The sequence below is a fragment of the Brassica napus genome, chromosome A6 (genome assembly GCF_020379485.1).
Source record: "Brassica napus cultivar Da-Ae chromosome A6, Da-Ae, whole genome shotgun sequence".
Lineage (NCBI taxonomy): Eukaryota > Viridiplantae > Streptophyta > Magnoliopsida > Brassicales > Brassicaceae > Brassica > Brassica napus.
The window spans coordinates 538,828-554,463 of record NC_063439.1 but is presented as its reverse complement, the minus strand read 5'-3'; the positions used below and the strand labels follow the sequence as shown (position 1 = coordinate 554,463).

The following is a 15,636-nucleotide window of genomic DNA, read 5'->3' as shown; positions in this document are numbered from 1 at the left end:
TGTCTTAGTATAAACCTGAAATGAGACAGAACTTACAGAATATTCACCATGTCTTTAAGTACGTTGAGATTAGAGGAACGTTAGGAAGAAACTATTGATTAGTCAGCAGCATCATAACCCATAATTAAAACCTCCTTAATTAAGCTAGAGCTAATAATTAACCTCACTAAAAATATTCAATGCTTCTCTTTGTTCATGGCCTCTATAAAACCATTTTCCTCGCAGAAGAAATGAAAAAGGTTAGAGACAAAATAAAAACCCAAATAATTTCAAAATATTTGTTTAGATAATATTTTGATCGGATGGGGTTCTTACACAAGCTGTGGGATGACACGGTGGCCGGACCAACTCCGGAAAATGGTCTGGGGAAATTGAGAAAGCATGTTTCGTTAGCCACTGTCCAACCTCCTCCTCTCTCCACCGATCAAGTCACAAGAAGCATAGTCGTTACCAAGGGGAATAACAATGTTCGTGGACTCCGGAATTTGAAGATGGGTCCGGGTCGTGCTCCGGATTCTCCGACCGGGTCAAGTAGCACCCCCGGAACGCCTCTAACCCGTATTTATTTCTCCCTCCTTCCATTAAAACTAGATTAATTATGGATACAATTAGGAACTAACCACACGGATCACATTTAAAAGAAAGTTATTAAAGTTATGATAAATTATCCATTTTAATTTTATAACATTCAATCATTGCATAGCACAACTATACGTTGCTACTTCCATTGAATGCTAATTATTAGAGATTAAATCATTATTAATATCAATGGTATGTTCAATGAAAAATTACTATAACATGTATATATATGTATATCAAAACTAAAGAAAATTCCTAAAATGTTAGTAAGCAAAATAAAATAAAATTGTAGCTTACCAAATATCACAATAGGTGATGATACCACAAAATTACAGTTACAGTATATCCTCGTATATTTAGTATCGCAATTAAAGGCCCCATGATTGATAAACGTATTATATGCAGCTGGAACACCATGTGATCACTTTGGACCATTCAGCGCAGATAAAATCCCATCCGCCGGTGAAGTTGATGCCTCAAGTCTCACTACTTATGAATGGTTAGTATTATTACCTGCATCACTTGATTTCTTCATAGATTCACTTATATATGTAATAGCATAATTTGCATTATATATAACCCTTTATTTTTGTTTATACTAATATATAGGATTGTGATAAACGCATTGGACCGTTGAAAACGACGAGAAAGAGAGAAAATCTCTATGGGTTTTTGTTTGTAAATATTAATCACCTATGCATGTAATTATGTAAATATTTACTGATATGGTAACTGTTAAATAATGTCTCTTTTTTAACAATGATTTAGTATTATATATAACAAAACATAAAATTATTACATAAAAGTCAAAAGACAAATACCTGGACCAAGTTTACCATTACAAAACTACAATACAAGACACTTACTACTCCCTCAGACAAACAACATGTCTAGTAGAACCCAAACCAAACTCCCTTTTATTTCAATTTTTATTGCTTGGCCTAACAAGCCAAGTAATAAGACTCATAGGTTACAAACCAAGAAGCATACATATAGAATCAACGACTTCAAATGAGAGAGACACACATACATATAAGACTCTGAACAAGGTCTAGAAAATGAAAACAAGAAAGTGATAAAATTAAGAAGAAAAGAAAAGGTATCTCAGCGCCAAGGCACCAAGAGTTTATTACTGATAGTACATGAGCTGCTGATGCGCCGCAGCTACATTCTGAAAACCACCATCATACATAGCAGCACTTGCTCCAGCTGCATTGACATGCCTTAGAGAATGCTGAGCCTGAGGATGCATCTTAGCTAAAGCCAGTTGCCTCTCATAGGCTAAGAGGTCCATTGAGGACAGACCAGGGACTGCCACTGGCGCTGGTGGTGGAAGCGGGTTTGAGGCTGTGCCTATTGGAGTTGGTTTGTTTCCCCATGAACACTGCATATTATATCATCACAGAAATGAGTTTAGGTGAAAACCGGCCAAACCAATTTACAAGCAAGGGGTTGGTTAGTACCTTTATCTGTCTGTTGAAGAGGAAAGGCTGAGAGTTGCCCATCTGAATAGCAAGCGCAGCCTCGTCATGAGTGTTGTATCTCACAAAACCAAAGCCTTTGTCTCGCTGGACACGGACCTCTTCAATCACTCCAGCGCCAAGTGTATGGAACAGGCGGTGTAGATCAAGCTGAGTTACCTGCAAAAAATTGACAACTGTCACCACATGCCAAAAACAGGAGCTGTCTCTGTTTTCATATAGAGCAGTTTCTAAAAACTTACTTCTGGAGCGAGGTTTCCTACATACACAGTGGTGTACTGAGGATTGTTTTCAGGAGCTTCTTCGTTTGTGATTGAGATCTCTCTACCATCCTCTGAGCCGTTTGTGAGTTCAGCGACACTTTTGCCATCAGAGCTATGTTTGTCCTCCCCAAAAGTAGCACCTTTGGTCGCCCAGTTGCATCTGATTTGTCTGCTACTTAACCATTTACCTGATAACAGATAAGAGAAACATAAGATTATACTACTGACAAAACTATACTAAAAAATAAAATAAATACTAAACACAAAGTCTAATCCGAAAATAAAATGTAAGTTCAACACTTCATCACTGCTAAGCTAAGCTGCAAACACACAGAATAGCACCAGAGCTACCATTCTTTAGCCGTAACATGACACAGTACAAAGCATCCTTACAGTATAAGCATCATGAAATCAAATTTTACAAAAGGGAACAATAAAAAAGACCATATAATCGTTCTTACCATTCATTTCATTTATGGCATTTTGAGCATCCTGCACAGATTACAATTAACAATTTAAAATCAATGTAAAAACATGAATTGAGCTAAAGCAAACAATCACACATGATTTGAAGAATAACAGAACCTGCTGATTGCGGAAGGAAACAAACCCAAAGCCTCTTGAGCGTCCAGTTTTCTGGTCCCACATTACTCTTGCATCCCTACACAAGAATAAAGAACGACAAAGTCACAAAACAACAAGCTTAATCAACGAGTACAGTTTTGTAACCTGTACTGATATAAGAAAAAGAGCTTACGAGCAAGTGTTGAAGGCAGAGAAGCTCTCAAACAAAGCTGCATCAGTAACATCTGGACTGAGATCTCCAACAAAAATGTTGAAATGGCCTGCTTTCACAAACTCATTAGACTCTCTCAAAGAACAAGCAAACAAAAAATGCAATTCTTTATTGTAATCAATGCGCTTAATTAGAACTTACTTGATGTGTCTTCCCTTTGACCAGTAGCATACGCCCAGTTAACTTTGATAGGCTGTCCAAACCTGTGAACCCCAGTATTACAAATCTAGTAGAACGTATAAAACAGATTGAACATGAAGTATCTATCACCGTCGGATGCTTACAGATGCCTTCCGTTAAGAGACATGATAGCCAAACCAGCAGATCTTCGATCAAAGTAGTGAACAAATCCATATGATGACTGTGAAGCGTAAAACACAAAAAATTAAAAAGTTAGCACAAAATGAAGCAAAGGAGAAAGAAGGTGTGGTCTTGCGAAACTCTTACCTTATCCTTTCTGATGAGCTTACAGCTCTCAACAGGACCGGTGCTAGCAAAAATCTCTTGAAGAAGAACCTCAGTGACCTGCGTGTGAATGTTGCCAGCATACCTACAAACCCCCAAAACTCAGCATTTACTACAAGAAGAAAGTCAAAGAAAGAAAACAAATTTCAAACGAAAACACTCACACACTGCGGCAAGTAGTGGGATCAAAACCAGGAGGAAGGTTTCCACTTGGTAGAGGCTCCATCTGCACAAACAAACATATCCCAAAGCTCAAAAATCACACCTTTTCTACTCGTAATCAAATACCCATCACATTACAAAACATACCCATCAAATTACAGAACATACCCATCAAAATTAAACCAAATCACTAACTCCAAACCTAACCCATGATCAAAATCTCAAAAATCACAGCTTTTCTACTTGAAATCAAAGACCCATCAAAATTAAGCCAAATCACTAGCTCGAAACCCTTACCCATGATCAAAATCTCAAAAAATCAGAGCTTTTCTACTCGTAATCAAAGACCCATCAAATTACAGAAATGACCCATCAAAATTAAACCGAATCACTAGCTCGAGACCCTAACCCGTGATCGAAAGCTCGAAACTTTACATGGTAATAGAGAGAGAAAGGGGGAATCGGGAATTTACAGGAAACCCTAAATTGGAAAGAGGGAGGAATCAAAGAATAACCTGAGGAGGGGGAGGAGGAGCCATAAGGCTAGGATGATAGAGAGAGTGGTGTTGTTGCATCAACGCTTGCTGCATCATAGCTTGTTGCTGTTGCTGCTGTTGTTTGAGCCTCGGATTCTGCATCTTTTTTGAGATGGAAAAATATCTGTTTTGTTTCCCGAGAAAAAGACCTCTTTCCCCTTTTTAGCTTAGGGTTCGAAATCAACTAAAACGAAGAGAGAAACCAAAAAAAACGAAAGGAAGAAAAAAAAGAAAAAAAAAAGAAAAAAAGGAAAAAAAAAAGAGAAATAAGAGAGGAGAGAGAAAACAGAAAGGAACGCTCTTTGTGAATGGATGGAGTAAAGAAAGGGTTGTACGAGACTAGTGACCATATATAGCAGTAGGACGATTTCTCTGTGACAGAGAGAGTAAATGCTAATATGACGGGGCTGTTAGGAGTAGATTCCGTCACCGACCAATTGTAAAATTATTGGTTCTTCGCGGCCCAGCCCACGGCTCAGAAGAGACTTACGTGACCGACAAATAATTAACAAGTGTTGATGATGGCCCAGCCCAAGTCCCAAGTCTTTATCCCAAGACCTTCCTTGGAGTATCACTGAAAAAATTATTGACCTTGACATTTTGAATTTCTTCTCATAATGAGCGTGGAGGCCTCGGTGGATGTGTTGGTAATGGTAACCATGGATCAGACCACATATCAATCAAAGAGCCATCCCCAACTATGAATCTCATTCCTTTTACAATCAAGTTTCTTCCATGTAAAATTGATTTTCTGAAAAGCTTCCACATCCCGAAATCCAAGTCCACTTTTTTGGACTCTCTTCCAAACATACCAATGTAAGCCTTTCTTATCTCCATTTTCCCACTAAATCTAGCTAAGATTATGTTGATCTTTTCACACACTTCCTTTGACAATCTGAAGATATTCATAGAGTAGATTGGCACGGCAAGGACCACAACTTTTAACAAGACTTATTTACCTCCATGTGATAGATGACGTTGTTTCAAGCTATGTTTGACCTTCATTTTATCAATAATGTACGCAAACATCTCACTCTTTTTGTGCCACATTGTTCTAGTAATCCAAGATATTTTCCTATTCGTCACTCATTATGAATGCCTAATATGTTCCTCATACTAGTTTTGGTTATTTTCCTTTTTGTGTTTTTAGTCAACAAAAAAAACATTTTTCAGATTTTTTTGGGAGTTTTCTTTCAATATACATTTCTCAACTTAGATGACTATAAACTTAAACATATATATGAATGCTTTCTTTAATGTTGGGCTCACTAAAACCATATATTATTCTTGAAGTATGTGGCAGTCACTCTTTTGTACGTGTGAGCAAATTTGTTGAATGTATTGTTTGTCTGTTACTCGATACTCAGTCCATTTGTTGATAAATGTTGGCTTATATTGCTTTTATTGTATGCTTATGACTCTTGTATATTTTTCTTCAGAAACCCGTCTAAATGCATCTTGATTACTTATTCTTTAAGATCAACATGCAAAATGTCAACGACTTTAAGAGTCAGCTGAACAGATGAAACTTCTGGAAGAAAATTGTTGTCAAACGAATAAAAATCGACAGCGCAGCAATGTATTGGACGTTATTTTTGTCAGTAGACCAAGTACAATCGACGCCACAAAATAGAGATATTGTGATTTTACTTGCTGTTCAAAAGAAAAAACAGTGTGATCTTCTATCATAAGGTTTGCTTGTTCTAACGCAACCCTAGCGTAAGCCTTCGTTCGTTACCCTTCTCCGGATGCATAATTGCCAACACAACAAACCAATTAAAAGATGATAAAATAGTTGACTAAAGTATACAATAATGGTAATATTCGACGAACCTTCTTTAGTTATCATCTTCAAGGCAAGCGATTTTAACCCGATCTAGTTAGAGTTATCTTGCACGCTTTCAACTCTTCTTCGTCCACGTGTGTGTCTCATCCATTCGTGCACTTCATAATTGTCCAGATTATCGAAGATCAAAAATACCATAATTGACACTTTTTGCCAAATAAAGCCTGCACGTTAAAATCATGATAGCTGTTTAAAAAAAAAGAAATACATGTGTTATTTTTCAAAAAACATGTGTTACTAAACTGGTACAATCAAAAATCTGTTTAACTTATACTTTTAAAATGATTTAAGTCTAATCCATATCATTTAGTTTGGAAATTAATTGCAATTTGATTTATAAAATTTCATATTTTTGTGTTTTATATGTGTAAACCTTAATTCAACTAATCCTAAGACAATATATATCGGTAATCTGATTCTGAATGTTACATTTTCTGATAAAGTTTAAGATAGGATATCATCTTCGTCTAATCATTAATTTAGTTTCTAGTAGAAACAAACCCATAATCGACAAATTTAATTAACTCTTGCTTAAGTTACTTAATGTTTGTGGTTTTTCACTTTAAAATCTTTGGGTATAAATTTGTTTACCAAAATAAAATCTTTTGGTATACATTTGTATATAAACTTTGAAAAGTTCAAATTCGCTGTTTTTATGCTTTTTTGTAAAGCAATGGCTTGATTAAAGAAGGTAGAAGGGTGTGTCTAGAGCTATGTAAAAAACTCAGTTATGGTAATATATATATTATTTCAATGAAAAAACTAATTCAAATAGTATTGGTGTGGCGGTATAAAAAGGATTTCAGTTTAACGTAACTTCATTGTCAATGTTTGCTAGAAAAACATAAAATCATGTTACAGCTATACATATTCACTAACCATTCAACCTAATGCGATTTATGTTTATCAGTCAAAACAAAATAAAATGCTCAGCTGGCAACTCCACAGAGTGACAACGATCAATTTTGCAGTTTTATCCGCATCAACATATGCCGACGTGGAATTATAAGGAAAAAATCAAAATTTCGTACTATTTCCTGCTCTTGATCATTTAAATGTTCTGTTTATGAAGAATGTGTGAAAGAGTCGCTGAAATTTTTTTATTTTATAAATCCTTATAAATAAACCTGCTTTCTCTATCTCCCTCATTCCACTAACGATCAAAGATCAAAAGTTTAAAGCAAAACTGCAAAAACAAAAGAAGGTTTTTCGACCAAAAAAAAAAACTGCAAGAAGTTACAAAAAAAAAAAAAAATCTGATAGCTGAAATGAATTCTAGGTATTCCTGGGTTTGATCATTCTATTATTAATAAAATGATTTTCTTCTTCTTCAAGCTATTCAACGGCGAAGCGCAGGTAGCAGAGTGGGAGAAAGAGAGATAGCAAAATCATTTACATACATACATACGTGTACTTACATACTTACTAGATTTATCACCACACGTTCAGATTCGGACCAAAAGGTTTGTGTTCTGTCTGAGAATCAGATTCCTCTCTGTTTTTTAATTCAAATAAAACTGATTCTTGTTATGTTTCTTTAGTATACAGAGATATGTCTGCGAGTTTTATGGCGATCGCGAAGTCGTCGGAGACAGAGTTCGTGAGTTGCGAATGTTGCGGTATGACGGAAGAGTACACGGCGGCGTATATGGAGAGCGTACGCGTTCTCTACGCCGGGAAACTGATCTGCGGGCTCTGTTCCGAGGCGGTGAGTTACGAGATGTTCCGGAGACAGATCAGGGTCGACGAGGCTGTAGCGATTCACACGAAGGTTTGCGGCGAGTTTTTGTCTTCTCCGTCTCCGACCGTCGATTTCATATCGGCGATCGGAGAGATGTTTAGGAGAAGATTGGTTCTGGGTTTGCCGAGGGTCGTGACTTCAGCTTTGCCGTCGCCGAGGAGTGTTCCGGTTGTGGACGGTGGAGTGGTTTGTGCTGCAGCGGTGATTGGTGGAGCTGGGAGTTGCTTGCCTGCTTTGTCCGGTGGCGTGTAGATTCGAATATTCGCGAGGAATCAAACTGAGAAGGAAGCGTGTGTGTGAAGGAAGATTAGGAATAAAATATATTATTAAAAATTAGAGAAAAGATGTTTAAAAGGAAAAAAAAAAACGGGAAATAAAAAATGATGTAAATAGAATTGAAAATTAGGATATCGTTTTGTTGTAATATATTGTAACTATTTATGTGGCAATGTCAAGTGTTGATATGAGTCCTTAACTAATGGAAGTTTTGGTGTGTGATAATAAGGACTGGTTGTTGGATTTTTTTTTTTACGATATGATTTTAAATTAATTTATCGTTAATTTTGGCCCAAATGTTCGTTTAAATAACCGAATGTTAAATAAGATATAATTGTCACCATGTTTATCTTGTGTTATGACAAAAAAAAACCATAATGTTGTTTTTAAAATGGTCAAAACATGATAATTTTTAATTTAATTACAGAACCAAGTAACAAATAATATGTGTAATGTGGAACTTGTTTTCTCATCTAGTCTAGTCTTCAGTAATCAATATTAATCGAAATTTAAATATTAGAGGAAGATTCTAGGTTCCACTAAGTGTTTTAAATTTCTCAAAATATAATTTGGCCGACTTCTACGAAAGAAAAACGTTGTATCACCACAAGGAATAATGCTTCGTAATATGCTCAGACAGCTATATTTAAATAAACTTATTATTATAGTATTGACAAAGAAATAAATCTTTCACTTGGGTAGTTATTGTTTATTATGTACACAAAGAGGTCTACAAACAGAAATTTGTATACACATCTACAAAGAATCAGCATCTTAAGATTGGTGTGAGATTGAAACAAGACGTATTGTTTGTCCATGCCATATTCCTTGTTCCAAAGAAGCCAATTCTATGTTGTTGGTGTAAAGCCCCGACCCGCCCACGGCTAATGGGCCACCCACGCCCGCTCTCTCGGCCCGTGGGCCCCATACCGTCTGACGGTCGGTCCGTTAATTTTCCAAAGGCTCGAAATCATTGTTTACTGACCCTGCAATCACCACCCGACCTTTTCCCATGCTTTGGCCTCACTCGCACGCTATCGCGAATCACTTCCCGATAGGTCACCCATCCTTCCACTACTCCAGCTCAAGCACGCTTAACTCTGGAGTTCTTTCAGGATGTGTTCCGGAAAAGGTAAGTCAACTTTGGTGACATAGGTAGCCAAATCAATTCTCTTAAGCCTTTTTCACATATCACAACTCGGGATGTTACAGTTGGCCTATGGGTTATTATAACCAAAGGATTATAATAAGTTTGTCAATTGTTGGGCAGTGAGAAGTGTTATGAGCAACCTGCTTGAAACTCGGACGTCCGCTAAAAATCTTGGCTACCTTTGCCGTTGATCAAGAACGGACAGCAATCTGATGTCATCTATCTCTATCAATTCCTTGCGCTAGAGGTACTGTCAAAAGATAAACCGGTTTAACCAATCAAAAAACTTAAACCGGAAAATCTATTAAATCAAAACAGAGAGAGAGAGAAATCGTTATTGCTTCCAAGAGTCACTACCAGTTTCACGACCACCACCAGTCGCTTTCTCACCTCCAAAATCACCTCCTATCTCAGCTCCATTCGTCGGTATGTTCACATTCACTATCCCACAATCACTTCCCATTGGTCTAGAGAGTTGTCAAAGCCTAGTTTCAGTAGACTGGAGTGCAAAAGATTGTGGCTTTTCAAAAGAGCACCTACCCTATCCACTTAAAGATGTTTTTAGGTTTACGTGTGAATATGGAGCTGCTTAGACCTTGAGGAATCGAGTTGTTTATCGCTACTTGCTTCTTCAAATGACTGTCCATATCCACAATAAGATTTTTACTTGTATATAAAGTCTATTATATGATTCTAAAGACTTTTTACCTTAAACCTTAGAGCATATAGAACCGGAGCAAACAGCTCTTCTTTAACAAGAACAGCATCTGATGATATCTCAAGTATCGTAGGCTCCACAAAGTTTCCTTCACCTTCTATTGCTTTACCGCCGGTTAGTACTTTACCACCCTGTGAATGCAAAAGGGTTAGCTGAAAGTTGAAAATGTTTAAAGAACTCTTTGGACTTGAGGTACTTGCCTGGGATTTGATGACTTCGATTCCTTTCTTAAAGTTCTTCCTCGATTCAGGAGTATGTAATGGTCCTAACAACGTCCCTTTTTGAAGAGGATCACCGATCTTGACTTGTTTGTATGAAGTAAGGAGTTGCTCAAGTACTTTGTCATACACACTCACATGCAAAAGGCTTAAGACAATAAAGAAAAAAACACTTTTAAACCATTCAGCAAAAGGAACAGTAGAGGATCAGATTCTTTAGTACCAGCCTACGGCAAGTTGTGCAACGTTGGCCGGCGTTTCTGATGGAGTAACCGATAATGCGAAGGTAACGTTGAATTTTAAAAATGCCTGACTTAGCCTTTTTAGTTTATTGAATTCCTAGAGAATGCCCAAAAATAAAGATTCAAGAATTATTTAACACAACACTCTAAATTTTCTAAATCAATAATTAAAAGTTGTATCTCTCACAAACCCGATAAAAAACTATATATAATGAATAAGGTCCTAGTCGGCTATGAAGTATAACCAAAATCTACGTGCAAAAGGAAAAACCAACTAACATAGAAAAGGAAACTAGAAAACCAAAGCTTAATGATATGCGCTACATCAGGTTCCTACATCAGGTTCCAACAGCATCAAAAAGAACAGAACGAGCAGTTACTGTATATCAGCATCGTCCATGACTATGATTGCATTGTTCCCACTCAACTCTAGCAATGTTTTGCCAGATCTACCACTTACTTGTTGTACCATCAAACCCACATATGCATAATTTAAAAATATACAGATATAAGACAAGAAGTATCTCAGTGTGTTTTGTTGTAGACTTGTAGTAGAATAAAGTACTTGGAGCTACCAGTAAAGGGAACTAGAGGAATGCTACTGATAATGAATCTGGGCCGTTTTGGTTGATATCGATCGTGGATTGACAAATGTATTTATGCACTCATAAACTATAGAATACGGGCCTTAGTCTTAATGGGTCGGCTTTATCCACTCAATAGTGTAGACCCACTTGTTTCGTTATCTGTCACCTCTACGGCGTCACGTGGTAGTGCGATATACTGTATCTAGAAAATATTTGTTTTATCTGATTTTCAACCGTCATGCAACGTAACTCAGAAGTCGATATCATTTTCTTGGTGACTGTCCACAAACTACAGTTTTACAAATATATTACAAGACATAAATAACATTTACATAATTAAATAATGTATTAATCAGCATGTAACATATTATATTATCTCGCATTTAATTGAATAGATAACAAAATGGGTCAATAGAGCTATGTAAGTATGGGAGACAAATGCGTAAAGTTAGTGATGATGTCGTAGAAACTTATTTACATTATCTCTCCCTTGCGCATGAAGTAAACAAATTACGTCATACCTTATGTCACTGAACCCTCTTGCGCATGAAATAAACTATAATATTTAAGAATTTTGATGCCATATAACACCGTCTCGTACCATTACATATAGATATAGTGTACAATGACTATATAATATGGTCTGAATATGCTCAACTAAGGCCACGACATCCAAGAACATGTTATATATTATTGATATGTTCACGCAAAATGACAACTCTGACATTCATATGGGTTGTGTTTTATTATTTTTGGGAATATATATAACTTTCTGTGGTTACCAGTAATAACTTATTACTGCTCACATTGATCTTGGGTTTATATACGTGTTCATGACAATTATTTTTGAGGGAAATCGTCAGATCTAAAAAAAATTATATAGTACGCTGAATAATAATATTCTCTTTAATTTGGGATTTATAATTGTATTCGAAGTTTAGCATATATATCAGGCAAAGTTTTCATTCAGTCTAGTTAAACGCGCATAGTCTGACAAGCGATTGATAACCATATATACATTACCATATATAAAAAGAATTATCCGCCATATTAGTTCAAGTTATGTGGACCAAAATGGAAAATATTATCGAATTAATTAACATAATTAGGTTAAAGACAAATTCTGAGACTCTCAGTCAATCATTGAACTTTTCTCCATATCATAACAATATATTAACAATGTTTCATTATTTATTATATATGATGTTTCAGAGAAAAGCAAAAATATTAAGAAAATATAATTTCTCTTATAAAAATTCTCAAAAATATAAATTAAAAATAATACAACAAATAAGAAAAGAATATGTATAATTTAATTGATTAAACAGTATTCAGTAAATTTAAAATTGACACAGAAATATCAAAACATCATATATTTTGAAACAATAAATTTTTTAAAATATTATATATTATGATATGGAAGGAGTATATCATATTGAAACATACAGAAGGAGAAGAAACCAGGTATAGACCTAAAGTGTTTTAAACAAGAAATATTGTTTGATTGATTCATTAAGAGAAGACATGAAAACAAGTTCATGCGCTCTACATGAGCTCTATAAACTAAACCCTCTCTCGTTACAATTTATTGAGAACAAAAAATACATAAAATCTGCTGCACATAAATTAATTTAGAATCTGAAGCAAGAATATGAGTTTGATGTGTGGTCCAGTTGAGTTTTATGTCAATATGAATATAGCCCTGTTCGTTTGGTTGCCGCAGGTTTCGGCGGCAGCGGCAGCGGCAGCGTCAGCGGCGGCGGCAGCGTCAATGAGGACAGTTGTTGTTCGTTTCGCAGACGCTGACGCTGCCGCTGCCGCTGCCGCATATCATATCGCGACCGCAGGTTTTATCGGCGTCAGCCGCAGGACGCAGCGTTCGAACGCTGCCGCTGCCGTCGGTTCCTGCGTCAACGAAACGAACAAGAGTTGACGCAGAATGTTGACGCTGCCGCTGCCGCCGGTACCTGCGGCAACCAAACGAACAGCCCTTATATAGGCCATATACCCTTTAAAAAAACTGTATATACTAATTAACAAACCCATTAAAATGGTATTGTATCATTCAGACAATGAAAATAGTATTTTACATAAAATGTCACATGTCACATGCAAGGTCATTGACCCCAAAACTAAAATGTTTATGTGTATATAATGTCTCTATATATTAGTTTCTCAATGTGCCTCTCTAAATATAATCTCTCTCTCTCCCTCTCTCCTTCTCTCACTAACCAAATGGATCCTCGAATCGCCGCAACATCCGTGTTCCGGTGGTCTCGGAGTCGCCGGAAGATTCATATCCGCCGTAGAAAGTCACAGGTAGTGCGTCTTGGCGGGAATCACAACGTGGTGCCACGTGGCGGATTCTCGTTGAAGAAGATGGTGAGGAAGATGAAGCTGAGATGGTTGAGATTACACTACGTGAGACTGGTGAAGAAGATCAACGGGTTTTATCGTAATTTGGTGAAAGAGTTCTTAGACGCAGGAGCTGAGCTTGAAGCGATTCAGAAGCGAATGGCGGTTGAAGCGGGTTCGTTTGCGGTTCCGGGTTTCGGTCTATCTTTCGCCTCTATGTCAGTTCATGACCGAGCAAGGCATTTTCTTGTATAGTAATAATATTAATAATCACATTCATAAGCTTTTGTTAATTACCTTTATTGTTGTTGTAATTGTATCTTATAAACTCTATATTATTTTTCACTGTGATTTCGTATTTCGTGGAATCATGAGACCGCTGGGATGTGACATTGGAATTAGTAGCATATATGGTTGTAAAACTATATAGTTAATATCCAGACGCAAAAACTATCAGGGCCGGCTTACAAGGGGGGGACAAGCGGTGCGACCGCCCCGGATCCGAATCCGTGTCCCCCCGTGTAATGATAAATAAGGGGTCCAATTTTTTATAAATCTATATTTTTATATATAAAAAAATTATAAATACAATAAATAAAATTGAAAAGGGCCCAAAATTATTTGATATGTATATAGTTTTATTTTCATTACAAAATATACAAAATATTATTGATTAAATTTTTAAAATATTTTAAACATTATTTCTATATAAATTTTAGAGAGTAAAAAATTTTTTTTTGCCCTAGGGCCCCTAGCAGTGTTGAGCCGGCCCTGAAAACTATACCATACGTAGGTGAAGAAAGATAATGATTAGGTGAGAGATAATAAAACATTGCTGGTTACAATTACAAAAGATATTTTCTACTTTCTAGTATTAATATTTTGATAAAACAATAGAATGAAAAAGATTACAAGTTACAAACATACGCATATATGCCTATACGATCTTAAAAAAATGTGTGTGCGTAGTAACGTGATTAGGAGATACTCCTGTCTTTTTAAGGGATTGAGTTAAGATGAATGCCTTGCTGGAAATGCAGTTAGGCATTGAGCTGAATAAAATACTAGTACTAACTATCATTATTATTATTCAGATCTTTATCAATACTGTACACTCATTACATGACAAACTCGCCGATTCCCGATATAATTTAGAAATATTTAATCAGATTTTGGAAGATTGCTTTACAGGAATCTCTATGCTTAAGCAACCAACAATAATTTACAAAGTTAAAGTTTCCATACATCACACAAACTTTCTGGGAGCAGAAACATCAATTTAAAATAAATACATTAAATAGTTATCTTTTATTTTGTGTTTTCTAATAAATAAATAATGTTAGGTTGATTTTTTTTCTGTTTATATATCATGTGTAAAATAGTAAAAAGAAAAAGAATCTCTAAGCGTAAGCAACAAAGTATGTACTCATAAAGTAAATTAATATTTAGTCAGTAACAGTTTCAATAGATGATATATAAGAATATATGTGTTGTTGATATTAATATCCTTGTAATGAAAGTGTTTTGAAAAGACTATTTGACAAATTGTAGTTCTGTCATGGATCTTATAAAATCTGCTAGATTAATAATATCAACATATCAGTAGTACGCAACGGGCGTTAACCATATCAGTAGACATGATAGTCTCTGATCATAAATCCATTAAAGGCGCGGAAATATTTCACCTGATTGTAAGAGATATTCGAACGTTGATTTGATTCAACGGTATTACTTGACGGTAAGATTTACCTGTCGTATCCTAAGATATTAACAATATAATAGAGTTAAATTCAATGATACTCTATTTTATAATGAAAAATAAACAGAAAATAAAATATTAGCATTTTTATTCTAAATTCTATTTTATTGAAAATAGAGTGAGACTGAAGATACTATAACACAAGTTGTACGATCCTCTTTGTTCTCCATCTTCACCATAAAGAAGATAGTTTCTTAGAGATAGTGAAATAAACATTTTTTCAATTCTTTAATTTAGCATGGATTAAAAAAACTTCCAGAAAAAAAACTTTCTTGAATTTAGCATAGACTTTGCATTTTGACAACGTCCAACAACTTCGAAAGCTTCATCACATGGAGGATTGGTATATGCTGATTGAGATTGCTGCTGGCCGTTGCATAACATTGGTGGTTCAAGGGTTTAAGAATGTATTGGTTGTACTCAAATGAATGAATAAACATAAAATTATGAGATTTAAGTATA

At 35.7% G+C, this 15,636-nt stretch overlaps 4 protein-coding genes across 5 annotated transcripts; 3 read left to right on the top strand and 1 right to left on the bottom strand.

The window, feature by feature from the left end:
* Window positions 1-44: 44 nt before the first annotated feature.
* Window positions 45-1,594, top strand: BNAA06G01350D (dormancy-associated protein homolog 4). The gene is made up of 3 exons (XM_013785012.3): window positions 45-558; window positions 985-1,078; window positions 1,189-1,594. Exons 1-3 carry the CDS (start codon window positions 303-305, stop codon window positions 1,214-1,216), a joined length of 378 nt encoding a protein of 125 aa, XP_013640466.1. The 5' UTR covers window positions 45-302; the 3' UTR covers window positions 1,217-1,594.
* On the bottom strand, window positions 1,474-4,606 carry LOC106345823 (oligouridylate-binding protein 1A). The gene is made up of 11 exons (XM_013785010.3): window positions 4,262-4,606; window positions 3,749-3,810; window positions 3,567-3,669; window positions 3,404-3,480; window positions 3,261-3,322; window positions 3,081-3,168; window positions 2,909-2,984; window positions 2,785-2,815; window positions 2,303-2,511; window positions 2,043-2,219; window positions 1,474-1,963 (listed from the first exon to the last, which is right to left on the bottom strand). The coding sequence occupies exons 1-11, from the start codon at window positions 4,382-4,384 to the stop codon at window positions 1,709-1,711; spliced, it is 1,263 nt and encodes a 420-aa protein (XP_013640464.1). The 5' UTR covers window positions 4,385-4,606; the 3' UTR covers window positions 1,474-1,708.
* Window positions 4,607-7,280: 2,674 nt separating this feature from the next.
* On the top strand, window positions 7,281-8,403 carry BNAA06G01330D. 2 transcript variants are annotated; one of them, XM_013790818.3, is made up of 2 exons: window positions 7,281-7,591; window positions 7,677-8,403. In XM_013790818.3, the coding sequence occupies exon 2, from the start codon at window positions 7,681-7,683 to the stop codon at window positions 8,119-8,121; it is 441 nt and encodes a 146-aa protein (XP_013646272.1). In that variant the 5' UTR covers window positions 7,281-7,591; window positions 7,677-7,680; the 3' UTR covers window positions 8,122-8,403. The 2 variants fall into 2 exon arrangements, with proteins under 2 accessions (XP_013646272.1, XP_013646271.1); XM_013790817.3 differs by having other exon boundaries at window positions 7,670-8,403.
* A 4,818-nt stretch (window positions 8,404-13,221) lies between these two features.
* Window positions 13,222-14,095, top strand: BNAA06G01310D. The gene has a single exon (XM_013790819.3). It carries the CDS (start codon window positions 13,239-13,241, stop codon window positions 13,668-13,670), a length of 432 nt encoding a protein of 143 aa, XP_013646273.2. The 5' UTR covers window positions 13,222-13,238; the 3' UTR covers window positions 13,671-14,095.
* Window positions 14,096-15,636: the final 1,541 nt, after the last annotated feature.

What these genes read in the sequence shown, in the direction of transcription:
- BNAA06G01310D (XM_013790819.3), top strand. Translation starts at nt 13,239, where the DNA reads ATGTGCCTCTCTAAATATAATCTCTCTCTCTCCCTCTCTCCTTCTCTC.
- BNAA06G01330D (XM_013790818.3), top strand. Translation starts at nt 7,681, where the DNA reads ATGTCTGCGAGTTTTATGGCGATCGCGAAGTCGTCGGAGACAGAGTTC.
- BNAA06G01350D (XM_013785012.3), top strand. Translation starts at nt 303, where the DNA reads ATGGGGTTCTTACACAAGCTGTGGGATGACACGGTGGCCGGACCAACT. An exon ending in CCCCGGAACGCCTCTAACCC is followed by an intron (nt 559 to 984) that starts GTATTTATTTCT and finishes TATTATATGCAG; the next exon opens with CTGGAACACCATGTGATCAC. An exon ending in AGTCTCACTACTTATGAATG is followed by an intron (nt 1,079 to 1,188) that starts GTTAGTATTATT and finishes ACTAATATATAG; the next exon opens with GATTGTGATAAACGCATTGG.
- LOC106345823 (XM_013785010.3), bottom strand. Translation starts at nt 4,384, where the DNA reads ATGCAGAATCCGAGGCTCAAACAACAGCAGCAACAGCAACAAGCTATG. An exon ending in TCTCTTAACGGAAGGCATCT is followed by an intron (nt 3,323 to 3,403) that starts GTAAGCATCCGA and finishes TGGGGTTCACAG; the next exon opens with GTTTGGACAGCCTATCAAAG. An exon ending in TAGGAAACCTCGCTCCAGAA is followed by an intron (nt 2,220 to 2,302) that starts GTAAGTTTTTAG and finishes AATTTTTTGCAG; the next exon opens with GTAACTCAGCTTGATCTACA.